Source organism: Platalea leucorodia (assembly GCF_965183815.1).
Source record: "Platalea leucorodia genome assembly, chromosome: 4".
Taxonomy (NCBI): Eukaryota; Metazoa; Chordata; class Aves; order Pelecaniformes; family Threskiornithidae; genus Platalea; species Platalea leucorodia.
Genome location: NC_138826.1, coordinates 45,189,093 through 45,215,017, shown reverse-complemented (window position 1 = coordinate 45,215,017; position 25,925 = coordinate 45,189,093). Strand labels below are relative to the sequence as shown.

Genomic DNA, 25,925 nt, shown 5'->3' with positions numbered 1-25,925 from the left:
AATTAATTGGACAACAGCCTGTTCCCTTCCTTTAAAGAAAGCTGGCTGAATGCTGAAAAGCCACATACAATAGGGTTAAGTTCCATTATTATGTGGCCTGTGAAACCGTTTTGTAATGTCGTCTTCTTACCATCTGCAAACAATTTCTGCCCATCATGATCCTATACTTTACATAAGGACAGCCTGAGGATTTTAAGGAGGGACAACATAGCAAAATCATGCCTTAAAACAACTGCACGCTGAACTGACTTTTGTGTTTAAGAAAACTGTGGAGGCAATGAGAAGAAAGCATTAGCATTGAGATTTCAGAAGAGAAAAACACCACACAATTGCTCAGTGTTTCCAATTTCAGTATACAAGTTAGTTTATGTTCTATTTTATATTTCCCCAAATCTTTCTGTAGGGACTATCTTTCTATGCAGGGAGTTTTCCTTTGTGTTTCAAATAAGGCATCCTTAATGCTTGCTTCAGGAGTCTTTTCAAACACTTCTGTTGCAATTGCTGTATTTTTTAATTTGTCCATGAACTATGTAGCCACTCTTCATTCTGTGCTGCTGTAAAGAAGCAAAAAGCCCTACAAATCTAATGCAACCAGCACACGCAGAATGAAATTCTATCCCTGCTGAAGACAGTGGGAGCTCCGCTGTTGACTTTTAATAGGTTTAGTAATTTTCCCACCAACTCCAGTTCATTCTTGCCTCATACTGCAAATTACCAGTCACATCAATAAATGCAAAGCTGATGTAAAGGCAGGTAGAATTTCTGCTAAGTCTAGCCAAGTCATTTCCTTTTTTTCAGCAGGAGAAGTCAGGATTTAGCTGGCAAGAGGTATGAGAGGCATAGAGTCCACCTTTCTCAATATGGTGTTAACCCTTGAGCATTACATCGGTGCATAAAATCAGCACATGGGATTCCCTGGGTCCCTGAAGTCCGCTGCCTGCAGTCACGGCCCATCAGTCGTCCGTGCTCTGCCTGGAAGGACGCACAGGAGGATGCATAAATGACGAGCATTTTCAACCATACCGTAACTCGAACGTCCCATGGGTAAAGAGTGAGAGAGACGAAGGGCACCTCGCACGCACCATCAAACACACAGACTGCTTAATGGCAGTGTAGATAATAAGGTAGAAAAGGCGCATTTTAATCTTACATTTCATGGGGAAGAAACAGGCCAGGAAAGCGTAGGGCCTTGCTCAAGCAGGCAACTCTATTACTGATATACTTTCACACCCTTCTGCAGTCACTTGCAGGCATAAACATAGAGTAGTTGCATTCAGTTTTTAGAGAATTGTATTAGGGCCTTCTCTGCGCTGTTTGCAAATCAAAGCCAGCCAGCTGGCACGAAGGGAAACAGGCTATGCTCTACTTCTTTGCCCCCCACAGCACACTGAATCATTTCTCCCAATTAAGGGAAAGTTTATTTCAAAAAGACTTTGGGGATCCCTTTAGATCTATGCAGAAAGCTGGCTGTACCACATTTACTTTGCACCTCCTTGAAATATTAAAAAAATCTCACACTCTTTCATTTTTCGTAATATAATGGTATATTTAAAAGGGTTCTCAAAGGTGATGTGCATTTCAGCTGTGTGCAGCCACAGGGGCACAGGTACCACAACATTTTTACACCAAAAAGAGTGCGTGGCAGCTGATGTTACTGCTGATGCTGCCAGGGGACAATAGTGAAAATTGCGGGGGGTCTTAGTATGGACACTTGTCAGGGAGAACATCAGGCCAGCGCTCAGCACGGGCTTCAGGTGCGCCGTGGGAAGGGCATCCCTCAGTAGCGGATACGTTAAATCAAGACCTGTTAGGCTTACAAGGTGAGTAAAGCTGAGGTGTTTATGCTTAGGTATGAGCACCGTCTGCAGTATGTCTGGCATAAGGGGCTGCTCTGAGCTCTGCTGCAACCTGCCAGAGAGAGAGAAAGGAGCTGATGCAAAGCACAGTAAGAAAAGGAAAATAAAAAGGGGAAAATTTCTGTCTCCTTAAATGTCTGTCCTTCTGTGGAAATGATGTGGAGATAGCTCCGTCTTGCTATTGAGTTTTCTCTAAAAATAAACTGGGATGTTATTTGAGCTCTTCCAAAATGTAACATGCAGAAACTACAAGAAGAAATAGGACAGAGCGGTGATGGAGAGAGGGAAAGGTCAGCAGACTGGCCGTGTTCGGGGCTGCGGCTCCTCAGATTACTTGGTAATGCTTCCTAGAGCAAAAACTCTGGTTCGTCTGGCAGGAGACTAGCAAGCATCCCTGAAGAGCAATAGCCTGACCTTTCTGATGACTAGGGTTTTCAGAACTTGAACAAAACAGCGAGTGGGACATAACCGGCTGGAGGATGAGGAATGAACTCAGGATTGTTAACCACCACCCCTGAACAAAAATTTCCCTCAATTTTTCCAGCTTCCTCAAGTTCAACCTCTTTGCTTCTCCAAGGAGTTTTTTATTTCAATTTCTTTGGATTTGCTTCTTACACACGACAAAGTATTGATCTTTCTGGAGTGCCCTGATGGTATTATTTCATTTCCCAAGTTTAGGTATTAAGGCTTGGCCTAACGTTACAGAAATTTGCAACAGAAATACATAAAATTTGAATGTGATTCTCCTTGATGGCTGGCAGCACCAGAGCAAAAGATTAAATATGTCATCTAAGCAAAACGCAAAGCTTGTTGAATGGGAACTGACTAAAATTGGACTGTAAAACCCGAGGGTGCAGACTGCAGGAGGACCGCTAGATGACGGTAACGTAACTCCTACAGCTGCCGCTATTCCTGGAGCTCCTCCAAGGAGCTGCCTGGGGTTTCCTAGCCTTCTGCAAAGTAAAACGTTTAACTGAACCTTCTCTCTGCTCCGACAGCTTACCTGAACGTCTTCATCAAGCAGAAAGCCTGCAGCCGCGACTTCAACTTTTACACTTGAGGGTTTGGGCAAATTGGTGTGAAGTGCTGTTGTTGTAGGAGCACGGCAGGTTTTCTATTCAGCGGGACAGTCGCAAGGGGCTGCCTCTGCTCCCTGTTTGCAGCCGGTATATCACGCTGAAAACCACCTTAAAAATAATTAAACATTTGTCTAAAGGTACTTTTCCATGAAAGCAATTGATGTAGTTGCTGCAAATGTATTGCCACAGCCGTGTTCTCCAGCCTGTCCAGTTCAAAAACTGGCCACAGCACAATCTCTGTGCTTGGATTTGACCAAGTTACGAATTTCTCTGTGCTAGCACATCCTTCAGAGACATATTACACAGGGAGAGGGCTGGGGGAGGAAAAAACCCCGAAAAAATTAAGCCCAGGTTTCTGCTGGGCTGGTGGACTTGTAAGAGCAGGAAGCAGGATCAGATCCCGAACGACAAGTGGGCTGCCAGGAATACAGCCCAGCTGGTCACTTCAGTTTTGCGTTCCTAATTGCCGCACTGTTGTTTCACGGAGACTAGATAACTCTCCCTGGATTGATGATGTTTTCTGATGTTAGTGATACGCGATCCATATGATGATGAATTTACTAGATTAGAGTTTAAAATCTTTATTAGAATAAAATTTTCTCATTCAAAAATGTTTAATTTCCAGCTCCACAAAAGCTTTTTCTTCCTAAGATGACTTCCTCAAAATGCTGTTCATCATCTGATGAGGAATAGCGCTCATGTTAGCAGTTGTGCTTTATAAACACTTTGTTTCAATGGGTCAATTTAAAAAATAGGCTCATGAACACAGATTAACATGATGTGCCACAGCAGCTCAGAGAAATTACTGAGGAGGAAGAAATGAAAAATCAGAATTTTAATGCCCAGGAAAAAATGTGCACATGCTATAAAGGAGACAGGAGCAAAGATAAGAGGACTACACAATGGAAAAAGGAACCATGATCTAGTAGCCAAACCACGAGGCTGTAAGTCAGAAGCTGCAGGCCTTTTGAGCTGTTTTCTCACAAACCCAAACTCTGTGACTTCAGACAAAGTCTCTTTAAAACTTTGCCTGAAGGGCTGTCACTTCTGCAAAGGAACCTGTATCAAAACGTGCACTTATAAGATTACAGATGCTAACAGTGCTGGCTCATATTTGTTTCTCATCCTTCTGAAACATGCTTGAAACACAGCTGGGGTCTTATCATGGTAGCAAAACACAGTTGTTTTTAATGGTGATACAATAGAAATAGGTCAGAGCTGAGTCATTTGGCACTGGCTCATTTAGAGGCTAGACATGTCACTAGTCTCACCCTTTGAAAATGTCAGTTCTGAAATCTGTGGAGGAGAGGCACTGCAGAAATACAGGGTTGTGCCACACTGCCAAAGGAAGATAAAAAGGGAACAAAACAGACCCACCGTAAATATTTAATTTAGCATCTGTTTTAAACTGTTATCAAATGAAACAAATTATGTTTCAGTCTTCATTTAGAATGTTTAGTGTTAAAGCACAAACCAGTTTCAAAGTTAGGTCAGATCTCTGGGCAACCCAGAAGAATTTCTCAAATGTCTGTTTTTTAGATAGCATTTATTCCATCCGGTTGTGAAATCCTAAAGGAAATACACTCAGCTATCTGACCAACTCGTATTTTGGTTGTCTGTCAGATTGTCTGTCATTCATAAAACTCAGCTTTCTGAGTGGAAAAGGATAATTTGCAGTTGCTTCTTCTGTTACTTTGTCCATTTTACCAGCAGTAATTTAATAATTCTATTATTTAATAATAGCAATTGGGTCATTGCTCTCATCGTCTATTAGAAATCACCATTAGCAAAATGGTTACAATATTAACTTTAAATGCTATTTTCTCAGTTCTTGTATGCTATCATAGCTCCTTGGATATTTTTGTTCACCCTTAAGTGACTTTCCCATTTCTTTCCTTGCTTTTTGCAACCAGAAAAATAGGTATTACCTGTTACTGTATTCTACATCAATAACACAGTGATGATTTGACCAAGTTTTTATGGTTAATTTCCTAAAGTATCAACCATTTTGAATCTTTAATATTTCTGACCAGCAGGACCTTTGCTGAGGTGAATGTTGTATTCCTGTGTTGAGGAAGACATCATCTATGCCATATCCTTGCCGAGATGTACGTGTGTTTTTTCATGAATCTTCAAAAACGGGAAGTGGGGAAGGAAGAGCAAAATACATTTCTACCTTCTATAAGACTTTTTTTTTTTGCTTTGCTTTTTCGCTCTTACTAGGGAAAGTGAGAGTTTGAATGTCAAACCCTAGCGACTGAAGGAAGAGTCCCCTTACTTACCCAGCAAGTAATGCATAGGCAACAAGAGTGTGAACTACAAAATGCAGACGTGTCTTGTATCTTCCCACAAATGCTGTCAGTTGGCCCAGAAAGAACACTGCTAGGCAAAAGAGGAGAGCTGGCTTATTGTACCTAGCTCAGAGGTCAGCTTTACTCCTGAGTTTGAAAACCATCACTGTAATCTAGAGAGTGTGTAGGCAGTACGTTTGCTTTTCTCTCTCCCCCCAACTGCCCTAATTCCTCTCTGTGTTATCTCCCAAGTATGATGGTGGCTGCGGAGGAGAACTGGCCTCTCTCCAACAAATCAATCTGCAACAGTCTTAATACGAAGCTCACCCATCCCAGGACTATGGATCCCAAAACTGTATTCCACCAATCTCCCATCTAGATCCCAAGAGCTGAAATGATGCGGGTAAATAGGACCTAAAGAAGATGACAATCTGTCCCATTTTTCAGAGAATCATAGAATCGTTTATGTTGTGAAAGACCTTTAAGATCATCAAGTCCAACTGTTAACGTTGGCACTGCTAAGTCCACCACTAAACCATGTCCCTAAGCACTACATCTACCCCTCTTTTAAATACCTCCAGGGATGGGGACTCAGCCACACGGAGGCTCTGGACTTCTGCCACACGAGGCCAGCACGGCCCCAGCTCATTGGGGACGTCTGCACTGGGGATGCCTGCACCATGCGCTGCTTTGCCTTGTGAACTGCTGGTCTGAAACCATTGCTTCGAAACAGCTCCTATCTTTGCCAATGATTACTCAGGGGTATGATTTGGCTTCCAACACTTTTAATTGACTTGTAATTAGCATAATTTATCCAACTGTTGATACTACTCTGATCAAAGTCCTGTTGCCAATTAGTGTTCTTAATTTAGTTGACGTAATGAAACTGAACATCATCAAATATTATGTCTTCTGCAATGTGGTGAACTTACTCAACTCTCTGGTCCCAGCATCATGAGATTATGTGAAAACTAGAGTTTTAAGGTGACAGCCAACTGATTATAATTGTAAAGTAAGAGCATAGATTCTTAGAATCATTTCGGTTGGAAAGGACCCTTAAGATCATCAAGTCCAACCGTTAACCCAGCACTGCCAAATCCACCACTAAACCATGTCCCTAAGCACCACATCCACACGTCTTTTAAATACCTCCAGGGATGGGGACTCAACCACTTCCCTGGGCAGCCTGTTCCAGGGCCTGACTACCCTTTCCGTGAAGAAATTTTTCCCAATATCCAACCTAAACTTCCCCTGGTGCAGCTTGAGGCCATTTCCTCTCGTCCTATTGCTTGTTACTAGGGAGAAGAGACCGACCGATCGCTACAGCCTCCTTTCAGGCAGTTGCAGAGAGCAATAAGGTCTCCCCTCAGCCTCCTCTTCTCCAGGCTAAACAACCCCAGCTCCCTCAGCCGCTCCTCATAGGACCTGTTCTCAACACGTGCCTTGAGACCTTAAAAAATGCTTCAGACCGGACATACCTTCCCCTTAATTTTTAAAAATGAGTATTCTCAATAGGCAGGCTTTGCGGGCTGGCTGGTGCACTGCCCAGGCTCGCAGCCACACCGGGCTGTGGCTCCCACCGCCCCGCGTCCTTCTACCAAACGCACCTGAACTTGCACCTCTCCCCACAGCCTCGGCCAAATATTAAAGATGATGAACGCGCACGCGCTGCACCGTCAAACATATTTAATGTGGAAAAAGGCCATCCTTCAGGAAAGCGGGCAAGTAATCGCGCTCCGGAGCATCCGTCCATCGCCGCCATGAGCTCTCGGAATGGACGCAGCGAAGTTTTTGAGACGAGAAACGCCCCGCGGAAAGCGGTTTTGCAGCTGCGTTGCACCAACCTCTCTGTTTTTTTGGGGTGCGAAACAAACCGGGCCCTTTCGCGCTGGACGGGCGCTCCCGCCAAGCCACCCCGGCGGCGCTTCCCCCGCCCCGGCGGCGGCTCCTCAACAGGCGGCCCCGGGGCCCCTTTCCGCCCGTTTCCCCCGGGAGCCGCCGCACCCGGACCCAGCGGGGGAGCGCGGGGGAGCGCGGGGCTGACCCGGGCGGGGGGGGAGCCGCGCTGCCGCCGCCGCCGCCGCCTCCTCCTCCCACCGCCGCGGCGGGACGGCGGGGGGGCGTGGCCGTGACGGTGACGTCACCGGCGGGCGCGGGGCGGGCGGGCGCCGCAGTGCGGGCAGGAGGCACCGGCACCGGCACCGGCGGGGCGAGGCTGGGCCTGCGCGCACCTGTGCGGCCGCGCCATGGTGCGCTTCGGGCTGACCGTCGTCCGGCAGTGAGTACCGCGGCACCCCCACCCCACCCCCCACCCCCCGCCGGTGCCGGGCCTTCCCCTTCCCCCGGCTCCCCGCTGCGCCCCCCCCCCCCCCAACCTTCGCTGGTGCCGGGACGGGCCGTGACGTCGGCGGAATTCCGCCTTCCCTCCCCCCCCCCCCCCCGCCCCGGGGCGGTCCGTTAGGCGCGCGGCTCCCTCAGGGGTAACGGCTCCCGTCAGTCAGTCAGTCGGCCGGTCGGTCAGTCAGTCAGTCAGTCAGTCCGGCGTGGCGGGGCGGGGAGCGCCGTGAGGGAGCCCGCGGGCGGAGGGAGCGCCGGGCCGGCCGCTGGGGAGGCGGGTGCCCGCGCTCTGCGCCCCGCTGGTAGCGCTGCCGGCCGGGCCGGGCCGGGCCGGGCGGCGCCGCGCCTGAGCCGGAGGGGCTGGCCGGTTACCTGTGCCTGTGGTGTTGCTGGGGCTGGCTAGGTACGCCAGCCTGCGCCAGCGCACGTCAGGTAACCTGATAAGCCATATCGGTATCGTTTGGGACTGATGGAAGTATGGGGTTATGCGTAACATGTGTGAACTCTTTGGTGACTGCTCATAAGACCTTTCTCCTGCCAAAAGCTCTCTGGTGGGGCAAAGAGCTCGTTTAGGAGTGGTAGTCTTAACATTTCTACTGTGAAATGTTAAAGAATTGGCGTTTGTGACTTAGTTAAAATCGTTAAGGTGAGTTTGTCTTTCGAGCTACGGTGGATATTGACAAAGGTTTGTCATTAACTAGACTAAGTAGATCCAGCTTCCTACAACTGACAGTAGTTAACTGTTTAGTTTTTATGAAAGCTAAACTTTTTTTTCCCCTGTGGCATAATACAGTTTAGTACTTGATCAGTGCAACATGAGCAATGACTTCTGGTTTTTTTTTTTTTTTTTTTCCTTCTGATTTTCCTCCTGTTAAGAGTTACTCTTGACTTCCCTTACGGTCCTGGATCTGCTGACTTAGTGCGGTAGTTGCAGCCTAACTTTTACATCAGCTAGAAGACATGTGAGCCTGAAACAATTTGTTGATCTTGAAATCTTCAGGTGGGACCCCTGCAGACACTTCAGAAAGATCCCAGTTCATTCACCAGCAAATGGATGGGAGTTCAGCCATCACGCCGTGCTGGCGTATGCTGTGCTATCTTAGTGCTACTTGGAAAACTGCACATTCTGCTCTTCTGCCACCTGCACCCTAATTGATGACCAGCAGGATGGGCTCCATCCAGCCTGCTGCGTTTTCCTCAGGAGGCTGGAAGTAGCTGTCAGGACATGGGGTGAGCCTGAAGAATTAAATTGCTGCCCCCTGTGCAGGAAAGAGTTTAAAGGGTACTAAAATAGTGTTTTCTCTTAAAAGTACTGGCCTTCTGTAATCAGTTACCTGTTTGGGGCTCATGTTGAGAACTTCTGCACAGCAGCGTTGATAGGTCTCTGTACAAAAACCAACCAGCACGCTTGGCCTTAATACTGCAAAAAAACTTAAGCACGTGGCATTTCTGTCGGGTGAGGAGTCTCCACAAAGTCAGCATCCTTAACTTTGCTCATGTCAAGTTTAGTTGTTAGATTTTCCCTCCTGAATAAATCTACACATGGTTTTAGTCACTATTCTCTTGAAATACCATCAATTATGGTTTTCAAGGTAGGATATTCTGATTCTTAAGGTGATGTTCATTCTACCAGTCTTTGTACAGCTCTGGCTTCTTAACAGTGTGTTACTTCAAGGTGTGCAGCGTGCTCTGCTGCTGTCTTTCATAAGCTCATGAATTGGCTTCCCGTTAAAGCACAGAGGTCCAGTTGGCTAGCACACACTCGTCATAAGAGGACTCCAGAGTCTTTCTGCATCTTCCCTCTCTCCAGCATAGAGGTGTTACTGTAATAGGTAAATTATGCTGAATTTATGATAAAATTAAGAAATTACTTCCCTTCCTTTTATCCCAGGTAGGTTTGTCTTAGTAAATATTGACAGTATGATTGCGGTTGACTACTTGAATTTTTTTTTTTTTTAACTGTAAAGTCTTCAGGTATGTCTTTCTGAAAAGAGGCTGTGCTGTACTGTATCTCATTTTTCGTATTCAGACTCTGCTGTCTCCTGTTGGTATCTAATATAATAATGTTTTTGAACATTCAGTAAAATTATTATGAGTTAATTTTTTTTTGTTTATAATCTCTTTCAGTGGAGAAACAAGATACAACAAAGACAAGATACTGCAAGGTTAGTATCAGTTATTCTGCTAGCTTGCTTGAGATGGAAAATTATTCTTCCCTGCAAAACGTGAAACCCTGTAACCAGCTGCTGAAATGTTAAGTATTATTACAGAATAATGTTGTAAACCTTAAGAGACTTTATTTGTAAGCCAGGATGTTAGCTTGATAGCTTTACAGAACTATGAAGATTCTAAGTCGGTCTCCACAGAATAACAACAAATGGTGATGCATTTCTGATATCAATAGGAGTATTAGAATAGTTCCTTTTTCTAACCAGTGGGGGGAAAAAAAAGTTACCTGTAATCAAATACAGTGATAGCAGCACCTGTTACTAAGGATGCCAGAGGGTCCCATAGCACTGCGTGAAGTCTCAGTAGTGTGAAGCCTGGGAAAAGGGCTTCTGGGGCTCAGATGGGAAGTGAGAGCTGCAGCTCTGGTGAAGAACCAGCCAGGTGCACGTTTGTACGATGGGGTTGGTAAGGAGCTGCAGAAGGATGGAAAAAGGTCATGCTGCAAAGGAGGCTGTCTCCTTAAGAAGGTAATATGTCACTTGCAAAAAAAGCCTACAGTAGAGCAAGGAAGAATGAAAAGTAAAGGTAGTTTAAATGTTTGAATTGTTCAATCCCAGCTCTTTCTAGGAAGGCAGTCTTTAGACAAAACATTTAAAATCGGGCTTCTCCTTAGTGACTGCTGACTTGTACACCCAGAATTGAAAACGCTGAGCTGCGTGGATGTCTGCTGTAGGAAAATCGAGGCTCACTGCTACAAGGAGCCTAGTGGGGTTGTACTCTGAATAAATAAACTTTATACAATGCTACATGCTGTGAGGAAGAATTGTGTTTCCAGATTTTCCTACCTCTGTTTTGACATTGCCATTTACAGTTCTTGCAACATGGCTTTGTGCTCATAATAAAGTAAATAAAGAATATTTCTCTGCTTTATGTTCTTAAAGGTACCAGTGTTGTCTTTTAAAATCCTAGCCCTCTGTGTCAAATGACACGTAGTAGGTTTCTCTCCCCTCTCCAGTGTAGAAAGTGAACATTGCCTTGTGTTCGAGAGGCGTAAGACCTATACCAGTGTGGTGGGGTCCAAGGTCTCACATGGCTGAATTACAGATGAGGTGCTCAGAACTCAAGTTCTGGACTTCTGGTGTCCTGTCATTTGCTATTGGAAGCATATAAATCATTGTGCGTTTGCTTGGTGAAAATTGTTTTTGTCGTCGTTCTGGGTCTGGTGAGAATTGCACGCTCCCTGCTTTGACTTCCTACAAAAGTAAAATGGGTGATGTAAGTGTGGACATAGCAATTTGTTACAGGTTTGTCCCTCTGCCACAGTTCTTGATTCTCCTACAGACTCTCTGAGCTGTGACAGGAGCACACCTGTTTCATTCAAGCTGAATTATCAAAGCGCTGGTTCTCTCAGCGCTGTCCTAGAGCTCTGTGACCAGCTAGTTTCACAGACTACTCTGAAAACAATTTTTAGAAGGGTTGCTGCTTTTCAGCTAGGTTTGTTCCATGAACACGCTGGCTGTGCAGCTGCCTGAGCATTAGTGTCAATGTGCAAGGTGGAGTAGGGGAGAGGAAGAGACCACAACAGCTTGTGTTTACGTCAACTGTAAAATTCTTGTGAAACTGTGTCTTTGGCAAAGAGTGTGTGCTGCTTTCCACATTACACAGAATCCCTTCTTGTTGCCTCATTTCTTCAAGGCATTGTCAACGTTAGGGAATGGGGAGGAGCAGGCATTTCATATTTGTCAGGACTTGACTCTCCTGATGTGCATGTTTTTTCCATATATGCATTTTAGCATCAACAACATTATTTCAACTGTATTGTCCTTTTTCTTATTTACAATCAGCAAATCTATTTTAGAGTTTCAGTTGTGAGATTCCTCTTGCAGGGATCCTACCAGTGACCATTCTAAAAAGGACAAGTGATTTGAAATGACTGCTCACATTTAGAAAATGTAGGCCCCTGTTGTATGTCTGAATTTGTCATATGTATACATTAATATCATCGATAATGATCCTTCTGTCTTCCTAGCCTGTACTCCCTTTTTTCGTACAATTTGTGTGACTGAGTTTAGGAAAGACCAGAGGAACAGTGACTTTTACTAATGGTTGACTTTACTGAAGGAGAAGCATTTTATTATGCCTGAGGAGTTTCTTTATTGCTGCCATGCTTGTTCAGCTGCTAAATGATCTAAAATTTGCATGTCTTAATGTTGATGGGTTTTTATTTTGTAGGTCAAGGAGTGGATGAGCCACTGTCTGCAACTGGTTTCAGACAAGCAGATGCTGCTGGTTTATTTCTCAGTAATGTGAAGTTTACTCATGTCTTCTCCAGTGACCTCCTCCGAGCAAAGCAGGCAAGTGCTTCTGGAGGCAACTGAATGTAAATATTAGCTTCCAAATTTGGCATTTATTTGCTATTGATGCAAAAATAATACAGTGCCGGAGGGCCGAAAGCTATTTTGATGGACTTAGAACTGCAGTTTGAGTTGTGTAGAATTCAAGAAGGCCTCTACAAGTAAGGAAGTTTCAATGAGAACAGCTCAGTTAGGAGGCAGTGAAGGCTGGCTTGCTTTGCAGGATGTCATGCAGTATTGTTCTTATGGATTTGCCATTATTTTATATGTGCATAGGTTCTTGCTAAAGGAGTAATCGGGACTTAGAGGTGACACAGGCTGAAGTCAGTTTTTCTTTGAAGAAACAAAACATGTTGGCTGTGATATTGTTGTACTGTCTTATGCATTGCGACTGTATGCTGTGTTTTTCTAAGGAATGCAGACTAATATAGGCAAGACCAACTTTTGCTGTAAAGTCAGTACAAGGATCATTAAATGTGCAGAGAGGTTGGATTTTGGCGGGAAGCTAATAGCACGCCTCTCACCTTGATGCACTATTTTAATACATTAATTAAGAGGAAAAAGTGTTAATTACTGAGTGGGATTACATGTGATTTTCTGTGCAGGATTACGAAATACTCAAAAAAATTATGGAAACAGAACTTTTAAAGGTAGAGACAGAGATCAGCTGTTCTAAGAAGGTCGTGTCTCCTGTGGAAGCCCTGTCCTTAATTCTGTTTTCTGTTACTGATGCTGTGATTTCAGGAGACATGTACGCTTCATGTGATTGAAACTACTAAGCGATTCTTGATAGTCCTGCTGGTTGCTTGCTTTTTGCTCGGTTGTCCTTCTACAAAAGTCTGTGAAGCCTTGCTGTAAACAAGATCAACAAAATCTAGCATAAATCTCCTTTTTTTTCTTAAAACGTACATCATCAATATTGCTCATCAGTTTTGCAGCACAGTCCCATGAACTGCTCTAGCAGCATAACTTAGGCGGAAAACAAACTAGAGAGACAGACAGGGAGGGGTGCAATTATTAGATGTTTTTAAAATACATAATAACTGCCTGACAAGTCACTTCCTTTAAGTGTGTGAATGGCAGTGATTATATTTAAAAACATTAATAGTCCTTTATAACATTCATAAGACTGTCTGTGCTATGTGCCTGCCTTAGGGGAATTGTTTTTGAATGCTCAGCCGCTTGAGCGTGAGGTTGGTAATTTTCTTCCTTATATTAGATACAGCCTTTTCCATGAGAAGCATTTGCATTCTCATGATGTAGAAGACAGACCTGAATTTGTCCTTTGCATAAAGGAAATGTGTTTTGCCATTTGTTTGACAAGCTATCCAGACTTTGTGGAAACTTCTCCAAAGATGTGTAAAGCCGCAGTTTCCATTTGCTTGGAACTCCCTTTTTTGGCAGCTGCAAATCTATGAAGAAGTGTCCTTTACTATGCTGTCACTTCATAGCTCAAGTATGAGAGGAATGTACAAGTTCCCTTGCAAAAGAGGAAAAAATGTTTTTTAAAGAAACCGTTAGTGGTAAAGTTTAGTTTTCCTTGCAAATGTTTCCTGCATCAGCGGTAGTCAGGGTGTGTACTGGTTACTGGAACCAGGAGTGGTACGTGGTCCTCTGGCTACTGCCCGTGGCTGACAGCTGAACGTTCAAGCCTGAGCAGGATAGGAGAAAAGAGGGATGTCTGCAAAGAGAGTTGTGCTAGCTGGGCAGGAATTTGAGAGCTACAGGAGGTGCCAAGTGAGCAGGTATAGGAAATGCAGAGAGAGGCTTTGCAGGGAAGCCTGTTAGAGACTAAGCCTAGGAGGGAGGGTCAAAGACTAGCTCCAGAAATTAGCAGTGTAGAAGAGAGCAGGCAGCCCTGCAATGTGAAAATTAAAAAAAGATTAGTTGGGCAGACTGGGATGTGGTGTGAACAGAGCATAACTCTATAAGACTTGTGAGCTTAACAGAGCACAACACTAAAGTCTGCAGGGGAATAGGGGGCCTACTGTGAGATGCTCATGCTGTTGGGACAAGAACTCTGCAGCAGTGAAGGTAGGGACAGGCTGAGCCCTGAGAAGGACGAGAGAAAATCTTTGAGTCTTTTCCATGTGCAAAGTGGGGCTAATATCCCTTCTCTCACTGTGGTACTGTGAAGATTCAGGAACATTTCTGAAGCATACTGGTATTCCAGTAATGCATGGTGTAGGAAAGGTGTGAGGAAGGTAATCTCTTCTTCAGAGCAGATTTTGGTTTCAGCACAGTAAATGAGGCTTCATGTTTGTTATTTACAGTTCAGAGTATGAATTAGTGCTCAGTAGGTGAATGTTTATTCTATGTACTGAACAAGATCTCAGTACTGGAGAAATTTCAGGATATAGTCATACGATTAACTATGCTATTCATATATACAAGGAAGTCGATTCAACCCTATGTGAATTTTGACGTTATTCTGTGACAGAAGTTTAAAGTTGCAACATAAAGCCTTTCCTAAGGAATGCATTAAATAGGTCATAAAATCTTGTAAGTACAGCAAGGCTGCTTATTATTTGTCAAAATCCAAGGAGCCTTTTCAGAATGAGTTCTTTGAATGTCAGTTCGATTGGATGTGGCCATTTGCACAAGACTTCCAGCTGATATTGCCAGTCAAAACTGTACGCGAATCCAGTACAGCCTTCACACTTTGGTGCATATAAGAACAGGAGCAGGCTAGCTGTCCTTTAGTTCCCATTATTGGCTGTGGCAGCCAGACAACTGTATAATATCCAACACGCTAGAGCCTGTATTAGGCAATACTTTTTCCAAAGTAGTATCAGAATTTCCTCTTGATCAGTTGTCTTGCCCTCCCTGCACCCCCAAAATCATATGCTTCCTTGGAAGAAAAAAAGATATATGGCACACAACTCAAGACATCCAGACTATTGTTAAAAGCTAACTAAGCTATTTGGGTTTTCTCTGTCTCTTGGCCATGCTATCAAAAGGCAGGTGAATACAATAAGCTAGATTTCACCCCCCCCAAGTGTATCATCCAGTGCATTTCTCCCTTGTAACATCGAGGCAGTATGTTGCCAGCAAACACCCTCCCGCCTCTTAACTGCTTTAACAGTATTTGATTTCTGAGGTGCATTAAGTAGCCACTTGCCAGAAAGTAATTTCATTTGCTAGATGCTATGTTTTTCACCGGCGGATTAACTGATCAGTTTTTAGGACCGTATTGTTTGTGAGTCTGACCCACATACTACATGCAAAGAATGTGTCGGCATGATTGCTTTGTGAGTGGCAGTAGACTCAAGAGAAGATGTGGCTTTTATCCCGCTACATCCTGCTGCTGCTGTGCATCTTGCTGCCCACCTTTCCTGGGTGCTAAGTGTTTTCAACTGTTCTGGACTTTGAATTGTGAAAGAACTTTCAGAAGATTGCAGCTTTTCTGCCTTTTATGGCCTGACAGAGGCCATATACCCAATTCGGACAGACACTACTAGCTGAAAAACTTTTTGTCTTGTTTATTTGGGTTGTTGGGTACTACTAATGTGATTCACATTGGCTGTGGTGATGTAAGATGGTCTAGCTATCCCATGAGAAAACAGTTCATTGATGTGACTGTATATTCACTTTTTAGACTGCTGCCACAATTCTAGGAAAAAATAAGTTTTGCAAAGATTTGGAAATCAAGTATGATGCAAGACTTCGAGAGAGAGTAAGTGCCAAAAGAGTTTGTTTTAATATTGAACATTGAACAATTTGAAAATGTAACTTACTGCTGATGGGTATCTTGGCTTATTAAATGGTATTTTTAACAGTGGAGAGCACTATTTGATGTGTTTTTGATCACTGAAAACTGAACATCAGGTACTATGAATTGTTTGCAGAATTGTGAAGCAAAGCGAAAATTTAGTGGTTAGTGCTGTAACTGTGATGCTCTAATGATTTAAGTAAGGTAAGATTTACATGTAGAGAGAATTACCTTAATGCAATAAAAAGCTTAGCTCTGTTTTCTAACCCCATATGTAAAGTGTTAAAGATACTCCCTCTGCCTACCTTCTCTAGCCTGATTACACAACCTGATGTTGGCTTTTTAGCTGTTTATACCTTTTCATTTGCACAAAGACTACTGGAAAGCTTTCTGCTGTCTGTGGACCAATCTGCTTTCCTGATTAGCGCCTCTGCCTGATAACAGGCATAATTGTACCTCCTGTCTGTTTTTAAGTATGTCTTGATCAGAATAAACTCAGATCCTGGCTGTTTCTGCTAATATGAATCACCCTTCAGATGCTACACTGAGAGTGTCAGCTGAATTTTAAATAAGGAATGCTACAAAACCAAAAGTGGGATGGCGTATTGCCAGCAGGCAAGTAAGTGTTTAAGGAGCAGAACATGATTGTAACATTTCCTATTTGGATCTTCTTTTTCTGTCAGAAATTCCAGTTCTTCCCCTGAAATCAGCAAGTCAAATGCCTCCCAGACTTCTTCAGTTGCTTTACCACTTGACATTTTCGAAAATATTACACTTTGTGATACAGAATTTTAGAAAGAATAATCTTAAGTCTCTGTTACACTTTTTTTCCCCTTTCATGGTGTTTGTATGGATGTATAGAAATGCCAGTACAGTGTCTGCAGGCCACAGGTTGTAAGTCACTACTCTGGATAACTGGAATTAAGTTTGAATTGCATGAAAAGAAGCAAAGACCTTTAAAAGAACATATGTCATTGACCCTATTAAGAAAGTTTTATTGTCTCATGCCTTGCTTTCATGAGAGAGGTCTGCAAAAATCGTCAAGATTAGGATTTCATTTTCAGCAGCTTCAGAGCGCTTATTTCTTCATGTCTTTCCTAGTGTTCTTAAAATGTCAACATTTTGCTTTAGAGAAAGGGATTGAGAGGCTGAACTCAGTGTGTTTCAGCACATTGAAATTCTAAAGACCGTGATAAATTAATTATTATAGCATCTAATTGCATATCCACAGCAAGTTGGTAGTGACATAGAAGTCAAAAAAGCCTCAGTAATGAGTATGTGTCTGTATCTTAGTCATCAACATCTGGATATCTGGAATGTGTGTAACTGAGTGTTTGACAGTATAGCAACAGCTCTTACTTTCTCAAAATACTCATCATAACTGCAGTGTTTTCACTGTCTTCGGGCATTCCAAGGAAAGACCAAAGCTTTCCACTTTAATATATTTTTCATTTGTTAGTGGTAGTGAAGTATTAATCTTCAGAGGGAGAAATATTAATTTGGTTTACCATTGTTAGAGATGTGCCTTGGAAAGATCTTCAGCGTCAAAAATGGTAATGCACATCCAAGTATGTATATCACCATGTGCAACTTCTAGTGATCCAGAATAACTAGCTGGTATATATGGTTTCTTACTACTGTTTCTTGTATGGGCCTTGTATTTGGAGGTCTCAGGAATAAACATCACATTGAAGATAGTTAATTGCATGTTCTCTTGAGTCCATTAGCATATGTTTTTAAGATCTTCTTTGCCTGTCTTGTTTTCTGAAAACACTGTCCACAGCAGTGATGTATGCCCTGAAAAAGTGGGGGGAGGCTGTATTGTTTATTTTTAATAGATACTTGTGGGTTTTCGTGGTTTGTTTGTTTGGGTTTTTTTTGTCTTTTTCAAAAATTTTGATTTTTAAAATGGACTCCTCCTCTGTTGTGGAGATTTCAGAGATCTGTAGAGAAAATATTTGTTTCTCACTCGTGAAAGGTAATTCCGTGCAGTCTTTCTCCAAATGAAATGTAAATGGAGTTTATCTTCGTGTGAACAGCTACATAGACAGGTGTTTGCAATGTAACCTCAGTTACAAAGACACTTGAATTTTGTATGCTAAGAATGAGTGTCGAGAATGTAGGAAAAAACCTCAAGGCTGAAGGTAGTGTTTTGAATGTTAGTACTTTAAATGAGATGCTGCTCTTAATGTATTTTTCTACCCAGCACATATATATACTTAAATAGCAGATACAAAGATAACGTCCTCCTCCAATATTGGAATAGAATGTAAAAAGTAGCTAAGCCTGCATGTGACACTTGAGAATCCAAGAAAACAAAGCTGTTAAGAGATGTTTGCACTGGAAGTGGTACTGGAGACTTGATATATCATCTTGCTAAACCTGCTCTTTGTAACTTGCCTCTTACAGAAATATGGTGTTGCAGAAGGAAGGCCTTTGACTGACCTCAAGGCTATGGCAAAGGCTGCTGGAGAGCAATGTCCTTCATTCACGCCTTCTGGAGGAGAAACACTGGATGAAGTATGGTATTTATTTATTTATTTGTGCGCTAGTTTCTAGGCCATTTCATCAGTGCAGATGCTGCTATTGCATACTTAGGAACATCTTATTGAGAGCTTAGCCCAACCAAAGGTATTTGCTTTCCAAGCTAAAAACACTTACCTGACTTGATGCAGTGGCTGCCAAGTAGGGAATCTCTTTAGAACTAAAATATTGATTCTGAGACTGACTCCTCCTGAAGCTCTCGTTTGCAGAAGGATGATGGAAATTACTCTTAACCTTGGCACTGGAGAGCAGAGGAGTTTTTACAGTGTTCAGTAACTTACCATTGATTTCTGAGACTTGTCTGTGATAAATGTTTATCTTTTAACTGAAGTAGTTATATCTCAGATTTCTGAAAGCCAAAGTCTCTTGCATTCTTCACAATGTACTCTTCTGACCTTTCTCTTTAGGTAAGAGAACGTGCAAGGGATTTTTTTGAATTTCTGTGTCGGCTAGCTGTTGAATTGGAACAGAAAGAGCAAGACATGCATGGTGCAGCAAGCAGAAGCTCAGGAACATCTGAAGAACAGTTAGTTTTCCCTTGGACAAACCACTGCAGTGAAGCAGAACTTAGCTCTGATAACGGTGGAGCTTCTAAAATATTAGATGCCAATATATTAGTGGTGAGTCATGGAGCCTACATGAGGAACTGGATTAGTTATTTTGTTTCGGATCTCAACTGTACTTTACCGACAGATTTAACAAAGTCTCAGTTGTCTTCTGTCAGTCCCAATACAGGAGTTAGTCACTTCATTATAAAACTTGAAAATGGAAATTTGTTAAAACCTGAAATCACATGTGTTTGTCTTAACCAAGACTCTCACTTAGCGGACGTGGGAGCTGAATGTGTAGCTCCAAAAGTGTTTTAAGAGTCTTTGTAGGGGGAAGTGGCTGTAGATCACCCTTATACTAAGCTTGGGAAAGGTATCTGTAGTAATTTCTGAGATTGACTGGAGTTATTGACACTAAACTGCAAAATCGAAGACATGCAACTGCCTACCATCTTAAGATAACACAATTTGCATGGTCCTAGTGCCCGATATAAGTTGGCACTAGAGAAATAACACAAATATTCTTTACAAACAGAAACATACTTCAGTCACTTGCATATCTGCTCCTAGAGTGCATATTTTTGAAAACTTCTTTTGATTAGTCCGTAATTATTTTGGTTATCTCCAGGTAAAAGAGTTGGGGAGGGGAGAGGAATGGTACCTCAGAGATGAGCTGTACTGTATTCTTGTTTTATTACAAAATGCTATATTGTAATATTAAACATATACGTTGTCTTAAAGTAACTTTTTTGAATGCAGGAGTATAACCTAAAAAGGAGCATTGCCTAGAGGAAAAGAGTACAGAGTCGGGGAACACGTTCCTGGCTCCGATACTAAATATCTGTGAGACTCTGGGCAAATCTCTTTTCCATCTGTAAAATGGGGATGATGATATACCTACCTCGCAGGAGTGTTTTGTAAGCAATTGTTAGTGTTGTTGAGACCTCTGTTGAAGATCACTGTACACAAACATAAAGTATTTATTTTTAACTGTAAGCAGGATGAGGAACCTCACGTGCACATAGTTGAAGTAATGGTCTCTCTTCTGAAAAGGAACCTTTTCAATAGGGTGAGTTGTACCCAACTAGAATCCTGTTGTCAGTTGCAGTCATACACTTGATGGACGAATGTTTTTGTCTAGAATTAAGCAAGTTTGATTGCTTGATGATTGCTTATAGTTGCTGTTAGTACTGTGTCTTTCCCCACTGGGGTGTTTGTAGTGTTACTGTGTAAGCTTATCTGACTTAGGTTATTTATAATATCCCCATACTTTTTCTTCATTTGCATATTTTAAGCCTGTTTAAAAAAATATAAATAAAAAAAAATTAAAGGCTCCTGAATAGAACTCCATTTCATCTGTGTTTCTCTTCAGGTAAAAATCTTTGTTAATATTACTCTATGAAGCTTTGCTCAGATCATATAACTTCCCTTTTTTTTTTTTTTTTTTTTTCCCCCTGAAAAACCCAGGCTGGTCTTTTACTGTGCAAAAGAGCCCTTTTTAGGGCTGATAGATCAGTGCTATCCTGACTCCTACCTGGAAGAAGCAGTGATGTTAAAAGGTTAGGGACATACTTAAATTCCTTGCAACTGTACAAAATTCACTGTTTGACTGAAGTTTTAATTTTTTTCTAATTTTTAAAAATATGCTGTCCTGTGTACTTTAAACCACTTGGCTTCTTTGCCTTGAAGCAAAGACTTGAATTTTGAGGAGGAAAAAGAGGTTGCTGTTGTTTCCTTGGAGAGGTGGGTACCTATACTTAACTGCTGCCCTACTAAAAAACAGCAACAGAATTATTTAATCTGACTCTATTTACTGTACTTTGCGCCTTCCATTCCTGTGACTGTGATTCGGTAGGAGAGTTCTCATGATTCCTACTTGAACACGGATCGGGGATCTCCTTCCGTTCTCCCTGCTGTTTGCCCAACGCCGATCCTGCTGGAATGCAGGGGATGAAGCAGGAAGAGCTCAGCCCTGTGGTGACCAGAGGTAGGCTGCTGAGGCAGTGCTCTCCAGAACCTGGAAATGAACCTGAGCCCCGCTGCAAGTAAAAAGCCGTGTTTATCTAGCAAAGGACCACGAAACCATCTGCTGCTGTGTTTGAAAACTAGTCCACAGAGAGTGAAGCAGCTTACCTGATGTGTAAAGATGGGTACTAGTCACTGCTGTCAGCAAAGACTGGTCTTTCAGCCTCTAACACATTATATAAATGTGAAGGACTGGGCGCTCTGAAGTTGGGTTGGCAAATTTAAATTGGAGTTTTATACTGAACTTCTGCATCAGTAGGCTAAACTTGTTACTTATTGATCAGCTGGCTTCCTTTCATTTCTTTACAGACACAGAGGAAAGCCGCCTCTTTACGGCTCCTATTCCCCCATATGAGGCAGTTCATAAATGTACAGGTGTATCTGGGCAAAGTTTCGTCACTAAGGGTTTTCCAGCAAACATGAAATCTGCATAATATGGAATCCTGGGAAACTTAAGATTTCTCAACAACATAAAAACAAGCTTTGGTCAAAATGGCTCTATTTCAAGTTTCATTTTGTATAAGAAGCCTTTGTTCAAAGCAAAGGTATTCTGAAGCAAGGTGTCTCAGTGTTATTCAGAAGTGAGAATTTCTGAATTCAGATAGTCGCAATAAAATGTTTAGAAAATTAGTTTGGTTTTTTTTGGTTTTTTTGGTTTTTTTTGAGAAAGCCAGCCAAATGGAAAAATCCTTGGTAGGCAACCAGTATTGACATTATGCATGACTACCACCTGAACAGTCAGTCTGTGTTTGTGAAATTAAAAAGGGTCTGTTTCAAATCGATTCTGCTTAGAGAGGTGACAGTGGTGGCTTGGGGAACTGCTCAAGACTTTTGTTCAAAAGTGTCCATAGATTTTTTACACAAATAAAAGAATTCATTCTTAATATACTAAAGAAAGTAAGTTGTGTACACAGGAAGGAAAAATGGGAATGTGGGCTTTTGCACAGACTCCTTGAGCTTCTTGTGAAATGCACCTTCCTAGAGGCTGCCTGAATACGAAACTGATGATAACAGCCAAAGAAGATAAAAAGTTTTAATTCTGACTACTAGCAGAGTTAATGGCAGGGGGTGGGAAGGGAGTTCATTCTTAATTTGCTTGTCCCTGGTAGCGCCTGTTTATTTCAGGAAGGCTAGTTACATATCAGGAGACTGTCCTGTTGGTGCTTTAAATAGCTTGAACTTTTCTGTAATTGCCGTGTCCCGAAGCTGGTCAGTCATTCCATTAATACTCCTTGGAGCCAGAGTAACCACGCTGAAAATGTGCATCCTTCATCAGCTGGAAAATGAGTGGAGACCTAATACGTTTTCCTCCTTAAGTCAGTAACTTTTGTCAAATATTTCAAAACACACCTGTGATTTCTGTGCTCCCTTTAGTTAAAAAGGCTTCTTTTTCTTTCTTGCCTATACTCAAGCAGGTTAATTAACATTTTGTTCTTGCTGATGAGGTAAATATCTTATGGGAACATCTACTTATTTGTTAAATGCTTTGCCACTTCTGGGGTAATACTCTTCCCATAGGGATTTTTGACTCTTCCTCTATAATATGCTTTACCTTCCTTAATGTATTTGTAGGTGGTTAAAATTTAGACCCATTCTAAAAAAACCTGTCTTTATGATTGTTTTCTTCAAGTTATTGTTAACAAATGCTTTCATCTCGTGTGAACTCTTGCATAGGGCAAGCAGCAGGTACAACAGTGCCTAACCATGAAAAATCTCAAAGGGTGAAACCATTCAAGTTTTCTAAACAGCTCCTATGTTAACGAGGTAACATTTTTCAATGAAAAAATTATGAGCCAGAATCTCCTAATTAAGACTTTGTAAAAACCGGTGCAAACACATCTGCCAGTGGCCGGGGAAGTATGAGCAGCCAAGCGTGTTCTGCAGGTGCCCTGTGGTAGTCCTTCCCTATGTGCCCGCACTTGACGTTGTTGGAGGCAGGGTGCTGGCCTAGGTGATCTTATAGCCTGCCCTGATATAGTTATGCTTTTTATTCCACCTTTGTTCTATCAGATGTAAGCTTCTCTATGCATTAAAAAGTAAATCAGTAATTTTGGAAATGGCTGAAGTTAATTGTAAGCCCTTTTTTCTTTAGGTCTGTGTATAGTACTCATCTTTTATTTAAGTCTTTGAAACGACGCTGAGATGAAATCTTTCTTCTTGCTCTTTTAATAAAGTGACTCTTGTACATTTGTACAGCAATTCCTTACAGTTTATTGGGATCCTGGGAAAGGAGAGCTGCAGTTATAGATGGTTCTGTTAGGAATAGTAGCAGAACATAAATATTTGAGGGATTACTCAGTAGTGGGCAATGAATGTTTTGTCCTTGTGAAATGCCAGTCTCTAATTAGCAGCAGGAGACAAGGCCTTAACTACAGGGTGGATTTTCAGCAGTAGCAGCCAAGATGTAAGACAGGCTGTGAAAGCAGATCAAGCTGTTAAAAACATTACCAGGATGATAAGAATTTGAAGTGATAAGGAAAAGGTACGTTCCTTTTGAATACCTTTGTAGGAAAATAGTGCTGAAACAAATGTCAGAAACGTGTCAGTTTGCCCATGTAGCGGCCTGTAGTCTGATCTGAGAGAACCAATGCATTCTTTAAAATTATCTTTTAAACTGGTGAAGGTTAAGACAAAAGCTGTCTTGGCAGGCTTTTTCAGCTGAACACCAGGAGAAGAAAAAGTGACTGTGGAGATCACCAATAGGAAACTCGGCCTCCTCCTTTCTAAGCTAATGTTTTCTTTTGCTGAAGAGTCCAGTGGTGTTCTGCTCCCCAAAAAGTGATGCTTCAAAAGGTAGGGGAGTCGTGACCCCCTTTGATAAAGTCGTCGTTCGTGTTTAAGCAGTGCTTTACCAGGCTGGGCTTGATTTGGAAAAGGTGACAGGAGCGACGAAGAGGAGTTCAAAGTTCCCTGCATGGTAGCGCACTTGCTCCTCAGTTTTGGCTCCACCAGCATCACCTCCTGGCACCTCTGCTCAATGTCTAGCAGTCATCAGGCGTGCACTTTGGCAGAGCGCTCTGGTAGTATCACAGTTTCCTTCCTCTAAAGTATCAGCCCGTTTTCCAAGATGTTCGCTCTGTTCCCACAGTTCTCTGTTGGGTTTATGTTTTCCAGACGTAGCCCTGCCTTTGCAATAGGAGGAGGTGGGTTTTTTTCCTTTTTTTTTTTTTTTTTTTTTAGTTTAAGTACAGAATTTAGATCAGATGCATTCTCTCTCCAAGCTTTTGGTATTTCATGAGACTGCCTCAGATCCACAGCCCACATGCCTGGACCTAATATATGTCAGATTTTCCCCAGATGTGTCCCTCTTGTGAGGGCTTTGGCCACGAGCCTGAGGTTTTTGGATATATAATAATCCCAGGCAAATGGCAGCTGCGTGAGCACAAATCAGCTGCACAACATGCGAGCTGTTTCCCTGACACCCGTGGATACGGCAAACCCGCTGTGTGGATGATCTGTGCGTGCGTGGTAAATCCAGTGCTGAGAGAGCGCTGGATTCACACCTCTGGGGCTTCCTGGCGTGCAGGGAGCCCTGCGCGAGCGTACGGGTGTCCTGCCTGGGCGCCAGGAGCTGGCAGCGGGGCCCCCGAGGGCACCCTCGGAGAGCAACAGCAGAGGCCTCGAGAACACGGGCACGGGAGGGTACCAGGATAAAACCACAACTCATGGAGAGGCGCTTAGCGGGCACCAAAGGAATGCGCTGGAGGTGCAGGCAGAGCCCCTGCTGGGGCGTAACTGGAGGGGGTATTCTTTCCTGCTGACGCCCGGCTGGTTGATCAAGCCAGAGCTAAACTGAAGAGGGATGATGCACTAGACTTGACTGTGATAAGTCATGAGTATATTTTGGAAGAACTAGCCATTGAAAAGTGAATTTACTTAACTTAAAAAGATGAGGTAAAAAAGAAGGTTTTATTTCAGAAGGGCAAGAATCACAAAATTAGTTAATAAGGCCAGCTATACTTAAGAGCCTTAAATGGACTTAACATGGAAGAAAGGGGGGAAAGCTTTGCTTGTTTAAATCAGGGATGTAAAAATTATCTAGAATTTACGTCCCAAACAGGCAAAAATTACAGGGAAGGCCCATTTAGTTCAAAAATCATCTCAGGATGAGTTACCCATTCTGGGAAGAGAGCCTATAAGTAGTAGGAAGAAAGTTACATCGCATAGAACATTGTACCTTAGATATGAAATGATGAGAGTTTGCAAAATAAATGAAAACAGGTAGCAAAAGGATCTTGAGATATGCGTATATCAAAATAGAGAGCAAGGGAAGGAGTATCAGAAATGTTGCAGTGTGTGGATGGAATAGAGATTAGATAGTCTTTAAATCATATCCCCAAAATGAGTTACTTCATTTACAGCAGTACTGAACACAAGGGTAAAAGAGGATGGATAATGGGAATGAGGATAGGGAAAATACCACATTTAAAGCCAAGAATTAAAGAATTTAATATGCTTCTGTCAGGGGAAATGACTAATCTTTATCCCAGAATTTTGAAAGCACATCTAAAATTACACATCTGTAAGCAAGTATTTTAAATAGATCTGTCAAGTTGGGCGTGGAACCGTATGACTAGAGAATAGAAAATAAAATATTTTTTATTTGAGAACAGAGGACAAAGTAATCTTACAGAACTGCTGGTTTGACCTTCATAACATTCAGGGCTTTAGAAGAAATTCTGAAGGAGAACGTAATTACAGACAAGAGAGGTAAATGAAACCTGGAATATAATTAAATTAGTTTTTACACTAGACTAAACTGATAGTTCTTTGAGGAAATAACTGATGTCTAGGCAAGGGAAAAATGATGGAATATGATCTAGGTGAATTTTAATTGAATACTTGACACAATGCCACGATGGAAACCATCAGCTCAGCTGGAAAAGATAAATGTTACTAGAAAAAAAAAAAAAAAGTGAAGTAGGTATGCAAGCAATTTACGGGCATATGAGTAGGTAGTAGTGTCCAAGGTCAAGCACTGAGCTGGAGTAAAGTTAACATTTAAGTTCC

The 25,925-nt window shown here is 42.4% G+C and overlaps 1 protein-coding gene across 1 annotated transcript; it reads left to right on the top strand.

Moving 5' to 3' along the window:
* The first annotated feature begins 7,396 nt into the window (after positions 1–7,396).
* On the top strand, positions 7,397–20,215 carry TIGAR (TP53 induced glycolysis regulatory phosphatase). The gene is made up of 6 exons (XM_082308094.1): positions 7,397–7,504; positions 9,691–9,728; positions 11,965–12,086; positions 15,685–15,762; positions 18,208–18,318; positions 18,750–20,215. The coding sequence occupies exons 1-6, from the start codon at positions 7,473–7,475 to the stop codon at positions 19,206–19,208; spliced, it is 840 nt and encodes a 279-aa protein (XP_082164220.1). The 5' UTR covers positions 7,397–7,472; the 3' UTR covers positions 19,209–20,215.
* Positions 20,216–25,925: the final 5,710 nt, after the last annotated feature.

What these genes read in the sequence shown, in the direction of transcription:
- TIGAR (XM_082308094.1), top strand. Translation starts at nt 7,473, where the DNA reads ATGGTGCGCTTCGGGCTGACCGTCGTCCGGCA. An exon ending in ATGCAAGACTTCGAGAGAGA is followed by an intron (nt 15,763 to 18,207) that starts GTAAGTGCCAAA and finishes TGCCTCTTACAG; the next exon opens with AAATATGGTGTTGCAGAAGG. An exon ending in GAGGAGAAACACTGGATGAA is followed by an intron (nt 18,319 to 18,749) that starts GTATGGTATTTA and finishes CTTTCTCTTTAG; the next exon opens with GTAAGAGAACGTGCAAGGGA.